This window comes from Ictalurus punctatus, chromosome 5 (assembly GCF_001660625.3).
Source record: "Ictalurus punctatus breed USDA103 chromosome 5, Coco_2.0, whole genome shotgun sequence".
Lineage (NCBI taxonomy): Eukaryota > Metazoa > Chordata > Actinopteri > Siluriformes > Ictaluridae > Ictalurus > Ictalurus punctatus.
Genome location: NC_030420.2, coordinates 2,111,598 through 2,133,278, shown reverse-complemented (window position 1 = coordinate 2,133,278; position 21,681 = coordinate 2,111,598). Strand labels below are relative to the sequence as shown.

The following is a 21,681-nucleotide window of genomic DNA, read 5'->3' as shown; positions in this document are numbered from 1 at the left end:
TATATATAAAGTTATGCTGTTCCTACTATAAAACATTCCTTTATAAACTTTAAAATGAAAAGCATATTATAAATGTTGTTTATTTACTGCGCAGAACTGCGCAGAAATAACCTTCTCGAACACACTTACGTCACGCTAAACCACGCCCATACGATATGGCGCGAATTTTTTTTTTTCTTCCCGGAAACCGGGCTTTTATTTCGGTGTATAAACATGTCGGAGTTCAATAAAAAGTCAACAGAAGATATGCTTAAATAACGCTGGACAAATGTACAAGCGGCCATTTTGGATTTTTGGAAGCGGGGTTATTTGCTAAACTGGTCCATTCTACTTCGGCTTAGCTAATATTAGCTACATTTTCTCGCTCGTCTTTAACTCTGCATATGTTATAATGGCGGACGCGCTTTCGGAGGCCAGCGACCTGAGCGGAGGAGAGGAGAGCCAGGAGGAGGACGTGTTGACCCCTGCCGAGCTCATCGCCAGGCTGGAGGAGGTGAGGAGCTGGGAGAGGCGAGAAAAGAGCCGGGGCTGCATCCCAAACCGCATAGAGTAATCTGTCAAAGTAGTATTCCACTGCAGGTTACCATGGTTACCATAGTTACCATAATGCCATAGCGGAGTATGTAGGCTTACTATTTAGTACCTGAGTGTGTGGTTTGGGACAGAGCCACGAACTGCTGTCAGTATCACACATTTTATTTTCTTATTTGTGTATTTCTATATTTAATTTCTAAATACAGAGCAACTTGTGTGTGTGTATGTGTGTGTGTGTGCGCGCGCGTGCGTGCACGCGCGCAGAAACGGTATAGTTAATATAATGACTTTATTAAACCGGTCTGAGCATTAATGTTCATATTTTATTCTCTAATGTGTCTTTATATTTTTATTACATTATTATATTTCAAGTAAATTTAATTTAATGTAAATTTAATGAATGTGTCTTTAATATAATAATAATAACAACAATAATAATAACGATAAATTCTTCTTAATATTATTATTATTACTATTATTGTTGTTGTTTATTGATTTCTGAATTTTTAAGATTATTTGCACATAGTAGCTATTTTATTTTATATACTTGCATACTACTTTTTTTCTTCGTTATCATTTTTACTTATATATTATTTCTTTATTTTTATTTATCTAATAGTATATTTGAGTATACATTACATATACTATATATTTTTAAATTTAACATTCTTATTTTTTTATTTATTTATTTTCCTGCATCCTAATATGTAGTGTATATGTACATTTCTTTTTTTTTTTTGTATTTGTTTTGGTGTTATAATAAAATTATTATTATTGTTATTAATTTGTATGTTAATGTAGAATATAAGTAATATATAGTAATTTATTATAATTTTTTTTTCAATTTAGAAACTTCTATGATAAAGTTGTTGTTATTATTAGGATGATTTATTTATTTATCTTCCCACAGGCACCTTCATTGTCAGAGTTGATTCTCTGGGCTCCTGTGTTTTCAGACACACTTAATAATGTTTTGCTGAGATATTTTGTACCGCTGAAGGGAAAATATTTTAAACACTTTCTCACCGTGGTGTGTTCAGGCCTGGCTTAACGAGAAGTTCTCTCCCGAGCTTCTGGAGAACAAATCCGAGCTGGTAGAGTGTGTGATGGAGCAACTCACACACATGGTATGGATGGGCCTGTATTTATATACGTATATACACACACAAAGTCTTATATGAAATGGACAGGAACGTGTGTGTGTGTGTGTGTGTGTGTGTGTGCAGGAAGAGAACCTGCAGCGTGTGAGGAAGGGCGACCTGAAGGCCAGCGTCCATCGCATGGAGATCGACCGCATCCGCTTCGTCCTCAGCAGCTACCTCCGCTCCCGACTGCAGAAGGTAGCGCCGACACCGTAGTTACCACGGTTACCGAAATGAATTCTGATTTTTATGTCATGAAGCTACACAAAATATGTTGAGGGAGGGCGTGAGAGATCAATACCGTTTGTAAAATGATTTACAAATGAGTTACGATTGCATAAGTAAGAACACCCCTTAACTGCAGTGAAGCATGGTGGTGGGAGCATCATGAATTAAAACAAAATCTTTTTTTTTTTTTTTTTTTTGTCTTTTCTCTGTCTTTATCTATCTATTTATTTATTTATTTATTGTGGTATTTCCCCGCTACAGATTGAGAAGTTTTTCCCTCACGTGTTGGAGAAGGAGAAATCGCGGGCCGATGGCGATCCCTCGTTTCTCTCTCCCGAGGAGTTCGCCTTTGCCAAAGAGTGAGCATCCGGTCCGGTCCGAACGCGATCCTGAATAACAGTAGCCGCTTCGGGACGCAGAGAGCGGCGTGTCGAGGTGGTTTCTGTCAGTAGGAGTGTGTTCAGTGCTGGTGTGTTGTGTTCACAGGTACCTGGCGAATACAGAAGTCTACCTGAAGGCCGTGGCGCTGAAACACATGCCTCCTAACCTGCAGAGCGTCGACATGCTGAAAGCAGGTGAGCCTGTTGAGAGATTTTTAAGCGGCACCAGAGGACTAAAGTGTGTTTAAGACACAAGGGCTACGTCTCAAATCGCTGTTCTGAAAGCGTGCTGTGTATCTAGCGCTGAGCGATATAACTATCGTATCAGTATCGGGATAAATTATGCCACAGTACACTTTTCAGAGATGATATATCTGCTTTCATCACTTAAAAGATTAAGCTGGTCACAAACCGACCAGGAGCTGCTGATTTGATGTCGAAATTTTCTACTTAATCTTTAAAACTGGAAAATTTTCATTTCTTATTTATTTATTTATTTACTTCCTTCCTTCCTTCCTTCCTTCCTTACTTTTTAAAACAGTTTTTATATTATTTTCCCTCCTTTTATGGAGAAATAATTTTTTAAATCTGAGTTAAATTATTTAAAAAAATATCTAGAAATATTAAATATACATTTTTTTTTTGTATACTATTTATTTTAAAAGTTTTAAACTGTATTGTTGGCAGTTTTCATATGAGGGGATTTTACCCCCCATTTGAGTGGCATTAAGAATCATGATTTTATTTTTGTCATATCACCCAGCCCTACATCTACAGATGGTGTGTGTGTGTGTGTGTGTGTGTGTAGTTCCAGAGCCGTGTCTGGACTCCTTTGTGTTCCTGCGTGTGAAGGAGAGGCAGGAGAACATCCTCGTGGAACCCGAGACTGATGAACAGAGGTAGAGTTTAAACACACACACACACACACACACACACACTCCCATACACACACCCATAAATGCCGTCGTCTAGCAGACCACGGTCCAGATGCAAACCCAGGAAAGTATTTCAGCGGACAGGTGAAGATAAACCTAGGAATAATAAAACCGCCTGTAGTTCAGCACCTCTACTTTTCTAAACACGAACCAGCTCGGCTTCCGTAGCACATCCTCCGTTGGGGTTCATACAACCACACGCATTTGTGTAAATTCAGGAACTGAAGGATAGCGGGACGGATTCGCTCAGAAAGGGAGCGTTTGGTTCCCAAGTACAGCAGCAACTAACCATTCATTTCATTAATCGATTAATAATTTATTTATTTTTCCTCTTGATTAATCGGATATAATATGTATAATATCGATATCGTGATCAATTATATCACGACACGCTTTTCTGAGACGTCGGCGGTGTCGGGATATCTTTTTTTTAAGCTTATCGCGACCGACTTTGATTAGACACGGCTGATTTGAAAAGGAGTGTATCGTGATGTTTCGGAAAAACGGCTTAAAGCATGATGTGATCTGTCTTTTTTTTTTTTTTTTTTTTTTTGTGGTATCGCCACACCCTTACTGTCCGTGACGTCTGCTTGGTGTTTGTGTTTCAGGGAGTATGTGGTGGACCTAGAGGAAGGCTCGCAGCACTTGATGCGTTATCGCACTATAGCGCCTCTAGTGGCCAGTGGTGCAGTGCAGCTGATCTAGCACTAGGCAATAAAATGGACAGAGAGACTGACGACGACGATGATGATGGACTATGTATTATTCTGTATTTCATATGAATTTCTATTATTATTATTATTATTATTATTATTATTATTATTAAGAAAATTATCTTTTAAAAAAAAAAATACAAGCTTCCTGTTAGAGAGAGCGTGTTTCGTTGTTGATTTATTTATTTAATTTGTTTTGCATGTGCCTACCTATTTTCAGAAATTTTACGAGTTCATTTTCTAAAGGTTCTTTCTGCCGTTTGGCCGTGACATTCATGTGGCTAACAAGTAAGAATTTTAAAACCGTTTAAAGCTTGCCCCAAAGACGACGTTTGTCACGTTTTTATTTGTTCGCTCTGGCACAGAAACGTAACACGGATAAATCCGGCGGGAATCAACCCATTCAAGAATCACCTTTTTATAAAGTAAATGCTCACAGTTGGCTCAGTCTTATAATCACGTATTGCAATTCATTTATAATCGTTATTATAAAGCGGTCCCTCCAGGACTCCGCGGATTTTGCGATCGCAGGAACGAACGCAACACCGAGTAAACTCCGCAATCTTCGGACAAGCTTGCACTTTTTCAAAATTAACGCAGATTTTCCGCAGACTCGGACCGAGACGTATTGTGTGTGACGTCATCACGACGTGCGTTCGGGGTCCGAGTAATTCGGGTAGATTTCCGTCAACGACAACAAAAAAAAAAAAACACGGTCCAAAAACAGTCCAAAAGTTCAGAAAGATTTGCTGGTGGTTTGTGGGAGAAGTTAATTTAAAATAAAATGTGGGCGTTTCCTGAAACACAACGATTTTTTTTTTTTTAAACATAAGGCGAAAGTAAAATAGTTTGAAATGAAACAAAGAACGAAGTTTTGACAACGTTTCGTCAGGAAGCCTTTGATTTGAAGAAGGCAGTTTATGATGTATTACAGAGGTGTCGGGGGAGGGGGCGGAAACAGAGTTATTATAACAACAGAGGAATCAAAAGCGACGCAGAGGATATGACGGGAATCATTTTAGGACTTTAGAACTGTCATCATTTTTTTTTTTTTTTTTTTCTTAAGACAAACAATTTAACCATTTTCTTTACCCTTTTTTTTTTTTTTTTTTTTTTCCTCTGAGAAACCTGGTAAATCGAACATGCTGAATGTCTTGTTGGACAAAAATTCATTTCATTTTGTCCTAAGGGGGTACAAACTTTTGCACTCAGCTGTATTTTGGTAACTTTAGCAGGTAGCACCGATCCGTACAGACATCGCCGATCGTTGATCGTTACTGATTTGGCAGTATGTGCATTTTATGGCTTTCATATTTATATTAATGCTAAAATCATTTTGGCCTGATGATGCTTAAATCATATTAAGTAAATAGAATAATCAGGACATGCTAGTTTCTCCATCCGGGACATTTTTAAAAATAATCTGCACAACACTGCTAAGAACGTTGTTTTTTTTTTGTTGTTGTTGTTTTTTTTTTTTTTAAAGCTCTAGCGCAGTTCTAGATGCAGACTGTCGCGTCAGAAACATTGCACCAGTTCAGTCCGGACTCTGTCTCGGTGTCTCAGCGTCTCAGCGCCCGACACTGATGTTACACACCTTGCAGCTCGGGTCCTTCTTGGCGTTGGCCGTGGAGAGGCTCATGAGCTGGTGATGGCCTCTGATCTGCGCCACCGTGCCTTGATCTAAAGGCAGCGCCTCCGTGTACATAACCTCCAGGATGACGTCACTGGCGTGACAGAACGTCGGTTCGTCCCCGGGGACGTACGTCAGGAAAGGATTGGAGGAGAGGTCCAGCAGGGGGAGACGCCCGTCACAGAAGCGATCGCCCTCCGAGCCGACAGGGGCCAGCACCAAGACGACGTAGTGATATGCAGTGTACATGCAGTAGAAATCGGCGAAGTAGAGGTGCGTCTCGGGCTTCAGGAGGAGCGCGGCGGAGATCTGGAAGCGCAGGGGGCCGTAGGGCGAGTCTTTAGGAGGGAGACCCGTGTCGAACTCGGTGTTGCAGCTCAGGAAGATGCCACGGAGCTTTCCGTTGATGGGCGAGCCGTGGCTGCCGCTGTTGTCTTTTAGAGACGGGGGCATTAAACCTCCACATTCCGTTCTTTGGAGGAAACCGGACAGAGAGAAATGGTTTAAGACGAAAAAAATAATAATAAATCAATCGGTCAAATGTTGGTTGAGAATTTCTACAAATATATGTACAGCGTAACTCCAAACAACACTTGTTGCACGTGCTGTTAATTTCGACGAAGGGTGCCAATAGTTTCTGCGTTGTGTCTCTATGCATAGTAAATAAAAGTTAAACGGCATTTAAAAGACATCTCGATGTCAGCCAGCACGTTCTCAAAACCTGTACTACCCGAGTTGTACGTGCAGCGGTTTGCAAACTTAAAGCAGCTGTTTGTAACTTTTCGAGTCCTCTAAAAGTCCTGCCTGTGAGCTGAACTGCAAGTACAACCCACAGATTTCTGCTCAGTCAACCCCAGTCCCTCTGTTCAAACCACGAATACACTGTACATCATGTTTCACGGAAAACCTATAAAGCAGAGCAGCTTTGTTCTTTCCAGGGGGTGGGGGTGGGGGCGGAGCAAATTTCTGGGCTGTAAAAATGTCAACAGAAGACCGTCGTCTCAGGGAGTTTTTTTCTTGCCACTATCGCTTCTGCTCGTTTTGGATCTAAATGGACGTACATCCAGATTCCTGTAAAGCTAATTTGCGACAAGATTTATTGTTAAAAGTTCTACACAAATACAATTCCATTCAATTAGCCGGTACAGAGATCATCATTAAATGGTAGAGAGACTATCACACTGAACACTCTCTCTTTCCCAGTTAAGATGTCGGACCAGACCAGTTACACGGGAATGTTGGGAATCGTGTTGTTTGACGTTGCAAGTGTTTACCGTGATGTACGTTAGCAGAAACGGTGATATTAACTATAATACTGTGATTTTTTTTATTTTCTTCACATTGTTTCATTGCTAATCTTTTATGTCCCCACCCACCGGCTCCGCCTTTTCGTTCCCATGAGTATGTTACGGGCTGTCAGCCCTCTTCTGCATCTCCGATTCAAAACCGTGATCTCGGGCGAACGCTTGTTGTATGACCGGAGGGAAGGAAAAAGGTAAGATGATGAACTAACACCAACCTGACGTAGTGGAAGTATTCGGGCTGCTGGTTGCGGTAAAACACGGAGAAGCGCAGCAGCCGTCCCGCTACACCCTGAGCTTTATCCAGGAGCTGCTGCAGATGATCTACGGCGTAATCTACAGAAACACCATCACACACCTCCAGATGCAGTCAGCCAGCCACGACATGTTTGTTGTCTGTAGTGTATTTAGACTGTAGATTAGTTAGTCTGTAGTTTGTTTAATCTGTAGATTATGTAGTTTTCGCAACTTAGTTAGTCTGTAGTGTATTTAGACTGTATATTGGTTAGTCTGTAGTTTATTTAGATTGTAGCTTATTTAGTTGGTAGTTTAGTTAGTCTGTAGCTTATTTAGTCTGTAGCTTACTTTGTAGTTTAGTCTGTAGTTTAGTTAGTCTGTATGTTATTTAATCTGAATTTTATTTTATCTAGTTTTTGTCTGTAGGCTAGTCACTCTGTAGATTATTGTGTCTGTAGTTCGGTTAGTCTGTAGTTTATTTTGTCGTTTTTTGTCTGTAGTTTAGTTAGACTGTAGTGTATTCTGTCTGTAAATTAGTCTAGTTTAGTTAGTCTGTAGTTTTTTGTCTGTAGTTTAGTTAGACTGTAGTGTATTCTGTCTATAAATTAGTCTGTAGTTTAGTTAGTCTGTAGTTTTTTGTCTGTAGTTTAGTTAGACTGTAGTGTATTCTGTCTGTAGTTTAGTTAGTCTGTAGTTTTTTTGTCTGTAGTTTAGTTAGACTGTAGTGTATTCTGTCTGTAGTTTAGTTAGTCTGTAGTTTTTTGTCTAGTTTAGTTAGACTGTAGTGTATTCTGTCTGTAAATTAGTCTGTAGTTTAGTTAGTCTGTAGTTTTTTGTCTGTAGTTTAGTTAGACTGTAGTGTATTCTGTCTGTAGTTTAGTTAGTCTGTAGTTTTTTGTCTAGTTTAGTTAGACTGTAGTGTATTCTGTCTGTAGTTTAGTTAGTCTGTAGTTTTTTTGTCTGTAGTTTAGTTAGACTGTAGTGTATTCTGTCTGTAGTTTAGTTAGTCTGTAGTTTTTTGTCTAGTTTAGTTAGACTGTAGTGTATTCTGTCTGTAAATTAGTCTGTAGTTTAGTTAGTCTGTAGTTTTTTGTCTGTAGTTTAGTTAGACTGTAGTGTATTCTGTCTGTAGTTTAGTTAGTCTGTAGTTTTTTGTCTAGTTTAGTTAGACTGTAGTGTATTCTGTCTGTAAATTAGTCTAGTTTAGTTAGTCTGTAGTTTTTTGTCTGTAGTTTAGTTAGACTGTAGTGTATTCTGTCTATAAATTAGTCTGTAGTTTAGTTAGTCTGTAGTTTTTTGTCTGTAGTTTAGTTAGACTGTAGTGTATTCTGTCTGTGGTTTAGTTAGTCTGTAGTTTTTTTGTCTGTAGTTTAGTTAGACTGTAGTGTATTCTGTCTGTAGTTTAGTTAGTCTGTAGTTTTTTGTCTAGTTTAGTTAGACTGTAGTGTATTCTGTCTGTAAATTAGTCTGTAGTTTTTTTGTCTAGTTTAGTTAGACTGTAGTGTATTCTGTCTATAAATTAGTTAGTCTGTAGTTTAGTTAGTCTGTAGTGTATTCTGTCTGTAGTTTAGTTAGTCTGTAGTTTTTTTGTCTGTAGTTTAGTTAGACTGTAGTGTATTCTGTCTATAAATTAGTTAGTCTGTAGTTTAGTTAGACTGTAGTGTATTCTGTCTGTAGTTTAGTTAGTCTGTAGTTTTTTTGTCTGTAGTTTAGTTAGACTGTAGTGTATTCTGTCTGTAGTTTAGTTAGTCTGTAGTTTTTTGTCTAGTTTAGTTAGACTGTAGTGTATTCTGTCTGTAAATTAGTCTAGTTTAGTTAGTCTGTAGTTTTTTGTCTGTAGTTTAGTTAGACTGTAGTGTATTCTGTCTATAAATTAGTCTGTAGTTTAGTTAGTCTGTAGTTTTTTGTCTGTAGTTTAGTTAGACTGTAGTGTATTCTGTCTGTGGTTTAGTTAGTCTGTAGTTTTTTTGTCTGTAGTTTAGTTAGACTGTAGTGTATTCTGTCTGTAGTTTAGTTAGTCTGTAGTTTTTTGTCTAGTTTAGTTAGACTGTAGTGTATTCTGTCTGTAAATTAGTCTGTAGTTTTTTTGTCTAGTTTAGTTAGACTGTAGTGTATTCTGTCTATAAATTAGTTAGTCTGTAGTTTAGTTAGTCTATGGCTTATTTAGTCTGAAGTTTAGTTAGTCTGTAGTATATTAAGTCAGTAGTTTAGTTAGTCTGTAGTTTAGTTAGTCTGTAGCTTATGTGGTAAATGATGATGATTCTTACCCCCAGTGCAAAACTCCACCACCGGACTCCACTCAGACACCTGTAGTAATAATAATAATAATAATAATAATAATAATAATAATAAGAAGAAGAAGAAGAAGAAGAAGAAGAAGAATTAGTCATAGGCAAGGTTGCTGGACAAGTTCAAAGAAGAGGAAAGGAATGAGGAAGAAGGTGGAGTGGACCTGGTAGTCCCCATCAGGCTGGCGGATAGCCGTCTGTACGGCCACACAGTACTCGGTACGGGGGCTCAGGAACCAGTGACCTCTCACGGCCATCGGCAGCGGCACCGCCTTAGCTACCAGCTTAGTGGGAACATCCTATGAAATCAAAATGTGATATAATCTCTATGGAGTTAAAATTGTTAACAGCTAGTAGACATTTCATAGACAGCTAGTAGATATTCTGTAGACAGCTAGTAGACGCTTCACAGACAGCTAGTAGACATTTTCTAGACAGTTTATAGACACTTCGTAGATAGCTAGTAGACACTTCATAGATAGCTAGTAGACATTTTCTAGACAGTAGACATTTTGTAGATAGCTAGTAGACACTTCGTAGACAGCTAATAGACATTTTGTAGACAGTAGACACTTTGTAGACAGCTAGTAGACATTTTGTAGACAGTAGACACTTCGTAGACAGCTAGTAGACATTTTGTAGACAGTTAGTAGACACAACGTAGACAGCTAGTAGACATTTGGTAGACAATAGACATTTTGTAGACAGCTAGTAGACACTTCGTAGACAGCTAGTAGACATTTGGTAGACAGCTAGTAGACACTTTGTAGACAGCTAGTAGACATTTGGTAGACGGTAGTAGACATTTTGTAGACAGTTAGTAGACACTTAGTAGACAGTTAGTAGACAGCTAGTAGACATGTCGTAGACAGCTAGTGGAAGACCTAGTCCAATATTTCACAGACTCTATGCTTTACAACACTAATATCGCAAACTACAATAATTGTTGCATAGCATACTCATCTTTATCGTTATAGGATACAGTTGAGCACAAAAGTTTGCACCCCCTGTGTTTTTTTAATGTAAAAAAACGGAAAATGTAAATCTATTTAACAATTTATCTCCAAATACGTAGAACTTAAGGAGTTGTTAAAAATTAAATGTTGGTGTATAATCATCCGTAAAACGAGACAAAAACAACAGAAGAACAATCTGGCAACAAGCGTGGCGAGGCGATGAGTGTTTACAGCTGCTTTAACGTAAGACATAACATCAAATAAATTAAATAAGTTATCGTTACTATAGTAACAGCTCATTCACATGGGCTTGTACAGTGAACGATCTACTAATTTTTAAACTATTTAAAAAAAAAAAAAGTGTGCAATCACTGACGTGGTTCCGTTTTCTTAAAGTCAGGAGGCGTGTATTTAACATGTCTGGAAGGAGTCTCCAGTGTCAGCGTTTTGTAACAGTCAGAGGTAAACCCGCAACTTTTTCCGACGTCTTCAGGACAGCTGCGTTTACCCAAAAACGTACAGAGAACGTAGAGATTCCTTTTCGTGGACGTTCCACAACAAATGTAACTAGAATTGGATAAAAGGTACGACGCCTAATTCTTTAATTAATACAAGATTGTAATCGTCAACGAATTGCTGTGGAATAAGAGGAATAAAACATTTCAAGATGTGCTGTTATAGGACAGAATCAGCTCTGGGGTGGGAACAGGAAGTTCGTTTCATCACATCATCTTTTGCTAAAACACGTGAATTAGGACGCGCATATTTCTGAAAGAATGCTCTTATATACTGTAAGTATCTGATGTATTTTTGCATAAAAAGACATAGACGGTAACTCGGTCAACATCGCAGAATAATCCCAGAAAATATTCAAATATATTTCATAAACATATGAAACATCGGTCCGACACGTTTCAAGCGTCCCTGAACTCGCTCGCGCTTTGTCGTGGAAATAAATATTCCTCCTTCGTATCAGGACGCTATCAAAGCTAATTAGATTTGTTGTGAAGTCTCCGTCCTTTGACAAGCAAAACCAATTACGGGAAGCACAGAAGATCATAACCATAGCAACCCTGTCCTTCGCTCGCGAGTAGAACGAAGGCGCAGTGGAAACGAGGGCGATCAAAAAGGCGTTTAGCAGCGATTTTCTGCAGCTGACCAACAAACAGCATCATAATACGACCGCCGATTAACGATTAACGAGCCGCTCTGGGGTTTTCATGAGGATGTAAAAGCGGCGAGCGGCGACGGCGTTCAGGTTGGGTTTGAGAAACAAAAACGCTCAATGCGTTTATTTATTTATTTATTTATTTATTTATTTATTTATCTATCCCCCCCACACACACATTTTATTGACTAGTTAAATGTTTGTTTCAGCCCGCTGCTTCGTGAGCACTCCAGCACGGTGGCCTTTCGCCGCTCGCTGAGGGTTTTTGGTCGAGTTTGTGATGAGTCACTGGCTCACGGCACTTTTCATGACGAGGCCTTTGAGTTTCTAGATGAGAAGCGACCGGAAAAGCACCACCACACGTCAGCCAACTCCAAATAGATACAAATCTCCAAACCTCCAGTGCATTCACATTTATTCTCGCTTTCTCTCTCTCTCTCTCTCTCTCTCTCTCTCTCTCTCTCTCTCTCTCTCTCTCTCTCTTGCTGTGCTGTGAGAAAAAGCAAATCGTTGCATCATTTATTTATTTATTTATTTATTTTTTAAAAAAAGGCAGTGATATCGATTTCGGCGTCCGTTTCCTTTTTCTTTTCCATCCTAACAAAGAAAAAAAAGAAGAAAAAAAAAGCATAATTGTTGATATATTTCGGAAGGAGTCTCCGGTGTCAGTGCTTTCATCTGATAGCAGTCCGACGTAAAGCTCTTCAGGACTTCAGCAATAGGAGGTGTTTACATTCTGTGGTCTCTCGGTAACGTTCAATTTCATTTACAAAGCGCTTTTAAGAACGGACGCTGTCACAGGGCCGGGTTTATAGGTTTATACGGATATAAAATTTTCGTTTGAATTCCCTACTGGGCAAAGCCAGTGAGGAAAAACTCCTGGAGATGACATGAAGGAACCTTGAGAGGAACCAGACTCGTCTGGGGGACACCGGATAGTGCGATTATAAATCATCACTGTTCTATAACCGTGTACGATGACGCTAACTTTAAGACTAACGAAATGAATAGCTCACTCTGGAATTGACCCGGAATGGTGCGGAGAACGGAAAACTTCCGGCCAGTGGCAGAGGGGAGAATGACCCGACTGGATCAAGTTGACAGGATAACTCAAATAACCGCTCTTAAGCGCCACAATGACGAAGAGCTACAACAGTAAAATCCTCAAGTCCTTGAAGAAAGGGTTCACAAACTTTCAAGCACGGCTGTACGCGACATTTTTTAGTATGGGAAGTACGTGTGAAGTAAATGCCTTTTTTTCATTAATGTCCACGAATATAATTTCTTTTTACTTCAAACTCGGTTGTATATTATTTGATTTATTTATTTATTTATTTATTTTTTTGCAAAACACAGCAAGAGGGCGAACGAGAAGCTCTCTGTCAGAGTGAGGTATGTTTGGGGGCGTGAAATTTTTTTTTTTAAAAACCCCCACGCTTGAGCTTGACGGACTCACTTTGTGTTTGAAGCGGTTCGTCTCTCCTCCGGCTTTGCGGCTGAGGTCGATGAAGTAGTGCGTCACACGTCCGGCATCCTCCGGGGTCATCTCCCAGGCAACGCGGAACGAGTCACAGGTCACCTCACTGATTTGGACGTTATGGGGTGTGGAGAGGAGATCTAACACCTCGGCCATCGCCTGGAGAGACAGCGAGAGAGAGAGAGAGACAGCGAGAGAGAGAGAGAGAGAGAGAGACAGCGAGAGAGAGAGAGAGAGAGAGAGAGGGAGAGAGACAGCGAGAGAGAGAGAGAGAGACAGCGAGAGAGAGAGAGAGACAGCGAGAGACAGCGAGAGAGAGAGAGAGAGAGAGAGAGAGAGAGAGAGAGAGAGAGAGACAGCGAGAGAGAGAGAGAGACAGCGAGAGAGAGAGAGAGAGAGAGAGAGAGAGAGAGAGACAGCGAGAGAGAGAGAGAGAGAGAGAGAGGGAGAGAGACAGCGAGAGAGAGAGAGAGACAGCGAGAGAGAGAGAGAGACAGCGAGAGAGAGAGAGAGAGAGAGAGAGAGAGACAGCGAGAGAGAGAGAGAGAGAGAGAGAGGGAGAGAGACAGCGAGAGAGAGAGAGAGACAGCGAGAGAGAGAGAGAGACAGCGAGAGAGAGAGAGACAGCGAGAGAGAGAGAGAGAGAGAGAGAGGGAGAGAGACAGCGAGAGAGAGAGAGAGACAGCGAGAGAGAGAGAGAGAGAGAGGGAGAGAGAGAGAGAGAGAGAGAGAGAGAGAGAGAGAGAGATGTCAAGAGGTGAAAAATTACAGCAGGCCAATGGAAAAGCAATCTTCTGTCTTCAGACAAAATTCAATTAACCTTTGGACGGGCGACCCATCAAACCACATCACCTTCTCTCTCTCTCTCTCACACACACACACACACACACACACCCTCGGGTACAATTCCAGCATGCTTTATTCTCATGATTAATAAGACCACAGCTGGATGACACTCAATTTAAAAAAAAAATAATCTTTTTTTTTTTTTTTTTTTTTTTTTTGTATGTAAACCTGCAGAAAATATAAAAAACAAAGACTGATAAGGGCTGTTTATAGCTGCTATAAAAATAAGTGCTAACTTGTCTCACGGATGTTCCACGACATTAAATATAACTGTAAACGGATAAAAAGTACGAAGTGTTCTTATTTAGCAAATGGAAACCGCTTAGCGTTGGCAAATTGCTGTGCGTGTTAATGGAATATGAGAACGTGTAAAAGGGAAACGTACCGGATACTGTATACTGTATACATAGCCGATTTAAGAGATATTTGGAATACATTCATATAAGAAATAAAGTATAGCACAATATAGACTCGACAGAGATGAAAGCAAGGACGGAGCCTGCAGTAAACGCGTTGGTTTTTCCACGGGATGAATTTTGTCAGTGCGGTCGGCTCTTGCCAGCGTAAATCTCTTTTTATGTGTAATGATCATCACCTTATCAAAAATCACTCACACAGTCACGAAATCCAATTATTATTCCACCGCACGGATGATTTCCAGCGACAGCGAAATGATTTATCCCTTTAGCGCTCGAAAAGAAAAGACATCAGGAGTTACGCGGGCTGCTCGCTCGCAAGTGGCGTAAAGTGTTTTGCTCGGCCGAGCAGTAAGATGTCAAGCGCCTGGGTTAAATAAGGGACTTCCTATTGTTTAGTCATTTATTTTGGTTAAAACTCCTGCGAAATTCATTACAGAGAGTTTAAGGAAAAGGCGACGGCTTGATTTGTAAGTAGAAGGAGTTATAATAACGTCGGGTTGTGAATGTCGCTAGCTAGTTAGCTATTAGCTAGTTTAATTCACCAGTAATAACAAAACGACAACAACGACAAAAAAAACACCTTCAAACATTCTCTATTTGTTGAATTCAAGTTATTTACAGCTAATAAATTAAGTATTTTAATTCGTTCGGGTATTTTCACAAACCCGGGTGGTATTTATCTGTCTATATAGATAAGTATATAATAATAACCGATCGACTGCGTATATGAATAAACGAGCTTTTTCGAGAGAGCTTGACAGAAAAACTTATTATCGTGGTTGTATATACGTAAGTAATAGACGCGATCGAGCTTAAAGCGGCGGTTTGTCATTTTTAGAGCCCTCTGTTGGCTGTGAGTTGAATCGCAATTGCAGTAAAAAAAAAAAAAAAAAAACACACAAAAAAAAAACGATGACGCACTTCTGTTAAAGCTGCACATGTTATAAGTAGACGTTTAGGCCGTAGAGCTGAACAGCTTTCTATTTGTAAGGGGGGTGGAGCTAATTTCAGGGCCAGAAAAAAATGTAAAACGGTCAACTAGAAAGGAAACGAGCGTGATGGACCGTGACGCTGTGAACTACACGGCGAGGAAGAAGAACGTGAAAGGTGTGAATGGCGTGTACTGGTTACATGTTTCTAGGTTCTAGTTCAAATTAATGAGCTCACGCTCGAGTTTACGCAGGATATGGCGCATAAAACAAAAAACAGGGGAGAACGGACAGACGGGTCAAACCTTGACGAGGATCGGTGGAAAACCACATCGGGTTCCACTCCTGTCAGCCAAGAACCAGAATCTGAAGATACATTGGGAACAGAGCCCAAAACCGGGCCGTTGAAGATCGGACAAAACGTCGCCTGGTTTCGGACAAATCTCGATTTCTGCTCCAACGTTCAGACAGTAGGGACAAAATTCGCGTCCTACTCAGTGTTCAGATGGTGTTCTGGTGAACGCATGCGATCGTAAACGTCTAAAAAACCTTTCAAAATGACAAACTAGAACTCTAATATGGATCAGATCTGGACCTACAGTAGTTCACAGGATACGCTTTATGAACTAGCGCCTTTGGGACGCTTTAATCGAATTCACGCGAATAACAGACGCCCGTGGACGTCTCTGGTTCGTCTGCGATTGTCCATAAAATCCTAATTACTTCAAGGAAATGGAAGGCTCTTGCGTCCTGTGCAGCAAATAGCGATAACGCGTAATGCTTCCACTCGGCAGGAAGCGATACAGAATCTCTCGTATTCTGTCTAGATATTCTGGTGACAACTGAGCCTCCGAATCATCAAATCCTCTCGGGTTCAACACCCGGCTCTGAATCCTCAGAACTTCCTGTAAGGTGAGAGTGTGTCCCGGGATGATAAGTGATAGCGGTGTAGCCGAGGTGATAGCGTGCGTTATGGGTTCGATTAGCCGGTGTGATGGGCGACCTCAAAAAGAGAGTGCTCACACACACACGCACGCACACACAAAACCTGTTATCACACACTCCACACACAGAAAGGGAAAGTGTCAGGACTTTGAATTATGACCCTTTTCCCCGTCCATAAAGGAGGTCGTTCTCTCCATAACCCCAGACATAAAGCTCACAATATTTCACACTCCGTGGCTCCTTCCACGCCTCAGCGCACTTCTGTTATGTAAAACACACGAGCTGCACTGGCATTGACCCGGGAAAGAAAAAAAACAAAACAAGAACCATGATTCAGAGGCCAGCGTGACTAGAGGTTAAAAACTACAGCGTTTTTCAATCAGACAAGACATGCTTGGTGTCTAAATTCTGCTCTAGTTTTGTAGTGGAGTGCCAAGGCTAACGTCGCTAACAATAGTGGAAGCCTAAAGCCACCAGTTTAGCACTGTGCGGATTGCAAATCATCACAAAGTCGACTCAGAGGGTATAATTCGCCTCAGAAACGTGAACATGTACGTAAACATCGTCATAGATAGCCGAATATGTTAACTGGATCCATATTATCGTCACTAAATCGCTGTTACGCTAAAGATTTACGCTAAGCGGTTAATTAGCGGTTCATTTCTATTTCACGCAGTTCATCAGGTTTATATATTTATATATATATATATATATATATATATATATATATATATATATATATATATATACACACACACACAGTATCTCACAAGATATTAATGTCTAAACCGCTGGCAACAAAAGTAAGTACACCCCTAAATGAAAATTATATATATATATATATATATACACACACACACAGTATCTCACAAGATATTAATGTCTAAACCACTGGCAACAAAAGTAAGTACACCCCTAAATGAAAATGTCCAAATTGGGCCCAAAGTGTCAGTATTTTGTGTGGCCACCATTATTTTCCAGCACTGCCTTATATATATATATATATATATATATATATATATATATATATATATATATATATATATTATAACGGTGTGTCGTATAGTGTATATATATTATTAGTGTGTGTATGTGTGTGTGTGTGTGGCTTCGTGCTGTTAATATGGATGACAGCAGATGACAAAGAACCCACTTTACTCTGTCTGTCACGCATGCCTACGTCCACCCAGTAGTGTGTGTGTGTGTGTGTGTGTGTGTGTGTGTGTGTGTGTGTGTGTGTGTGACATCATTCAATCAAAGCTTTGTAGAGTTTATAGGCTAATAAACGTCTGTCCTTCTCATGTCTCTGGTCTCTTGGGGATAGTGTAGCACTGCGGTAGTAACGCTGTGGTAACGCCGTGGCAACACTATGGCGATGTTGTTTCAGTGTCATGGAAACAGCATCCTCTCCTGTGCTCTCTCTCTTTCTCCAATTTAATGTAGGGCACTAAAATTCTCCAAGGACTTATATCAAAGCCCACACACACACACACACACACACACACACACACAAACACACACATACAAACACATACACACACACACACATACAAACACACACCTGCTCTGCTTTCATTTCATTTGATAAAAATCACTCTTTGAAAGCTGTGTTTCGCGTGTTTCCGCGGGCACGTGCTCGTCTCGGCGTTCGTCAACGTGTACTCGGTTGAGACAAAATCCGTTTCAAGGCGATTAAGAGACACTCATGCGTCTAGCTCCGTAAATATTGGCACCCTCCAACATATGGCCATAGCTGTGGCTACAAGATAACAACCCTGAAATGGATGCGGGACACGAAACCAGCGTTTTGCAAACAAACACGTCGATTTGAACCCCGCTGAAACTCCGAATCGAAGATCCATCGACACACACGAACGTAAAAATATAAACCGTTTAAATGGATTAATAATTAAAAAGGAGCTTCGAGATGGTCTACACTCTATCCGATTCTCTCATCACGAAACGCAAGTGTAGTACTGAAAACTCGAATAAAATAAAGAATAATGTGTCAAAATCTTACCCAGTTGAAAGAATATATATTTATATATAAATAGTATGCCAGATGTTCACCAGATGTTCACCCTTCCCATAGTTTCTAAGTGAAAGAGTGTATGCTAATGTACCTCACTTTTAACGTTTATCTACAGAAAAAAAAAAAAAAAAGAAATTCCCAGAAGGCCTTTAACGAGGCTGAATATTACAGCTGAGAGGAACCAAAAGCTGCTCAGAGGATGTGAAAGAGGGTGGAGGGAATAACACTTCATACACCAGGTGAAAAAAAGGACGTACAAGTTAATAAAGAATATTTATATCGCTTTCAGAAAGGGGGTACAAACTTTTAAACTGACACCATTTAAATGCACTTTGTACCATTAATCTATCTTATACTACAACGCCGTTTAATTACCGACCCTTGGTCAGAAGGCGTTGATGAATTCTCTATAACAGCAGCACAGGTTTACATTCATGCGCTCGTTCTAATACGTTAACGTTTCTATAGCAACGGCTCACGATCCAAGGCCTAATAATACACTGAAGGAAAAAAAGATGCGTCGTGAGGTTCGCTTTACGGGACTTTTGTGTAACGTTTACGGTGTCGGCGCTTTGTAACAGTCGGAGGTCAAGCTGCAGCTTCGCGTTGTATGCGTCGCGGCTTCTCTTTAACGTGGCAAGATGTGTGTTTTTTTGTCTTATAACTTCAAAGAGAGAGAGAGAGAGAGAAAAAAAGAGAGGTAGGTGAGCGAAACGGCTGCTTATAGCTGCTATAGTGTAAGTGAGAACAGGAACTAACATGTTCCAAGGAACATCTAATTGTAAACGAATTAAAAAGTAAGACATGTTTGTTAATAAATAAATGAAAATTGTAATCGTCGGCACGTTGCTGCGGGATAAGAGGAATAAAACACATGCCTTTATAGGGAAATACTGCACTTCGTGGTGGTAAATGTAACGCCGCTTCATCACGCCAGGCTGTCGTTGATTATTTTCCTATAACAGCACAATACAGTCCTTTGTCCCGTACGTTATACACACACAATTTAAGCGTTTTTTAAATGTATTTATTTATTCGTAAATTACCTAGTGATCAGGAAAACCCGACATCTGAAATGACACTCCTTTGTTTTTGTTCTAAGGGTGTGCAAACTTTTGCGCTCGACCGCACGTGAATCGTTTCGTCCTTGAGAAAGCATTATCCATCCATCCATCCATCCATCTTCTATACCGCTTATCCTTTTCAGGGTCACGGGGAACCTGGAGTCTATCCCAGGGGGCACGGGGCACGAGGCGGGGTACACCCTGGACGGGGTGCCAATCCATCGCAGGGCACAATCACACACACACTCACACACCCATTCATACACTACGGACACTTTAGACACGCCGATCAGCCTACCGTGCATGTGTTTGGACTGGGGGAGGAAACCGGAGTACCCGGAGGAAACCTGCAGCACGGGGAGAACACGCGAACTTGGAGAAAGCATTATTTTTTTAAAAATATTATTTTCTATGGCGTATAGCAGCATTCTGCAAAACTAGGAAAAGGAGCCGTCTGGAATTCTGAGCATTATGGAATATCCTAGAATTCCGACTTCAAGGAATTCTGAAGACTGCGTGTTCTAGAGTCTGTCTCGGAATCGACTGACGCTTTGATCTGGTTCGGAGTCTCGAGAATGGATTTTGAGGCGCAGAGCGTGACTGATTCTCTGAGATTGGCCTTAATGTGAGTGAAACGACTGAGAGAGAGAGAGAGAGAGATGTGTGCATGTGTGTTATTAACGATACTGGTCATGGCTCAGATTTCTCCTGATGTTTTCGACTCTCGTCGTACCTGCAATGCAGTCGGTGTCGGCCAGAGTGAAAAATGAGAAACAATATTTTTCTCTCTCTCTGTAAATTCTCCCTGCAACCAACACAGCAAAATCCTTCTCACTGGAAAGCTCTTTAAACAGCACCGTTTACAGCCTGAGACAGAGGAGCTGTGTGGCTTCTAAAGAAGAAGAAGAAAAAAAACAGCAGCCCTGATGTGGAAAGTACACACACACACACACACACACACACACACACACACACACACACACACACACACACAACTGGAATATTAGTGCAGACTCAGCAACATCCGAGGAAAACAAAACAAGCACACAAGCATGGACTGATGCTCGGAGATCTTCGACTACACCTGCGCTCATGTTACATAATAATAATAATAATAATAATAATAATAATAATAATAATAATAGTAATAATAAACTCCTCCAGAGATTAAGTAGTGAATGCATTGTGCACTGACCAATTTACACACACACACACACACACACACACACACACACACACACACACACACACACACACACACACACACACAATGAAGACGAGGCTTACCTCAGTGCCTGCAGCTCTGCGATCAACACAAATACTGGACTGATTGAGAGAGAGAGAGAGAGAGAGAGAGACAAAGAGGGAGAGAGAGAGAGAGAGAGAGAAACACGGATGCTGCTGTGATGCTGTTTGTGTCTCTGCTCTGGAGTGGAAGAAGGATGGAGGTATTACTCTTTCTCTATCTTTCTTCTCCTCCTCTTTCACGTGTCCTCTCTCTCTCTCTCTCTCTCTCTCTCTCTCTCTCTCTCTCTCGCCTGTTACACCTCCATGCCCTCCAGTCTCTGAGTACCCCTCCTCTCCCAGCCCACCGTGCATGTGTGTGTGTGTGTGTGTGTGTGTGTGTGTGTGTGTGTGTGTGTGTGTGTGTGTGTGTGTGTGTGTGTGTGTGTGTGTGTGGACATGTTTTTATATCTAGGTGTGAACCAAATGTCCCCTCAAAGACGGGAATTCCTTCTATCTGTTTTTCTTTCACTTCATTAAAAGCTTTTTGAAAGACAAACGTGTGTGAGTAAGAGCGAGGGACATAACCACACACACACACACACACACACACACACACACACACACACACACACACACATATAATCAGCACTGCAGTTTCAATCACTCATAATGAAAGACAGTGATAATTGGACTGAAGATTGGACTCGTCATCGTCTAATTCATCAGTTCAGGCATTAAAGCAGAACCTGCTGCGAGCTGGATCGCAGGTTTGTTTGGGGTTTTTTTTTAAACGCTTCGTCCGAATAAAAGTCTCCTGTGTTTAGAAAACAATGCTGAGGGACGTTCTTCACTTCATCACATACCCTAACAGACGACGTAACGATAAAACACCTGGTGTTGTGCCGTTACAGGAAAATAATCAACAACGCAACGCCGGCGTTACTTCTTACCCCCCTGCAGTTCTCCAGCAGGTCTTGAAGTGTTTAATTCCATTCATTACCTATTAAAGCATACTTTTTTTATCCATTTATAGTCACGTTTAATCTCATGGAACATCTCACTTACGTTCTAGCAGCTACAAACAGTCGTCCCTCCGGTTTCTGTCTCTCTCTTGTTAAGTTAAGACAAAAAAAAACAAACAAACAACAAAACAGTCACGTTTCCAAGAAACCGCAACCAAATCAGTGTAAACTCCTCCTTTAGCTTTACTTCTTCACTGACACTGGA

At 40.6% G+C, this 21,681-nt stretch overlaps 2 protein-coding genes across 4 annotated transcripts; one reads left to right on the top strand and one right to left on the bottom strand.

The window, feature by feature from the left end:
• The first annotated feature begins 153 nt into the window (after window positions 1-153).
• gins4 (GINS complex subunit 4 (Sld5 homolog)) lies at window positions 154-4,090 on the top strand. Its single transcript, XM_017467480.3, has 7 exons — window positions 154-493; window positions 1,575-1,661; window positions 1,761-1,874; window positions 2,166-2,263; window positions 2,391-2,479; window positions 3,093-3,183; window positions 3,828-4,090. Exons 1-7 carry the CDS (start codon window positions 392-394, stop codon window positions 3,922-3,924), a joined length of 678 nt encoding a protein of 225 aa, XP_017322969.1. The 5' UTR covers window positions 154-391; the 3' UTR covers window positions 3,925-4,090.
• A 725-nt stretch (window positions 4,091-4,815) lies between these two features.
• Window positions 4,816-20,735, bottom strand: LOC108265302 (phytanoyl-CoA hydroxylase-interacting protein). 3 transcript variants are annotated; one of them, XM_053680054.1, is made up of 6 exons: window positions 20,515-20,735; window positions 12,972-13,151; window positions 9,556-9,690; window positions 9,371-9,410; window positions 7,085-7,202; window positions 4,816-6,037 (listed from the first exon to the last, which is right to left on the bottom strand). In XM_053680054.1, the coding sequence occupies exons 2-6, from the start codon at window positions 13,146-13,148 to the stop codon at window positions 5,503-5,505; spliced, it is 1,005 nt and encodes a 334-aa protein (XP_053536029.1). In that variant the 5' UTR covers window positions 13,149-13,151; window positions 20,515-20,735; the 3' UTR covers window positions 4,816-5,502. The 3 variants fall into 3 exon arrangements, with proteins under 3 accessions (XP_053536029.1, XP_017322966.1, XP_053536030.1); XM_017467477.3 differs by lacking the exon at window positions 20,515-20,735 and adding an exon at window positions 19,961-20,130; XM_053680055.1 differs by lacking the exon at window positions 20,515-20,735 and adding an exon at window positions 18,152-18,218.
• Between the last annotated feature and the right edge of the window lie 946 nt (window positions 20,736-21,681).

Coding starts and splice junctions, on each gene's coding strand:
- gins4 (XM_017467480.3), top strand. CDS start 392: ATGGCGGACGCGCTTTCGGAGGCCAGCGACCTGAGCGGAGGAGAGGAG. Junction 1,662..1,760: donor TGGAGCAACTCACACACATG/GTATGGATGGGC, acceptor GTGTGTGTGCAG/GAAGAGAACCTGCAGCGTGT. Junction 1,875..2,165: donor TCCGCTCCCGACTGCAGAAG/GTAGCGCCGACA, acceptor TCCCCGCTACAG/ATTGAGAAGTTTTTCCCTCA.
- LOC108265302 (XM_053680054.1), bottom strand. CDS start 13,148: ATGGCCGAGGTGTTAGATCTCCTCTCCACACCCCATAACGTCCAAATC. Junction 9,691..12,971: donor CGAACCGCTTCAAACACAAA/GTGAGTCCGTCA, acceptor TTGATTTCATAG/GATGTTCCCACTAAGCTGGT. Junction 9,411..9,555: donor AGCCTGATGGGGACTACCAG/GTCCACTCCACC, acceptor TTATTACTACAG/GTGTCTGAGTGGAGTCCGGT.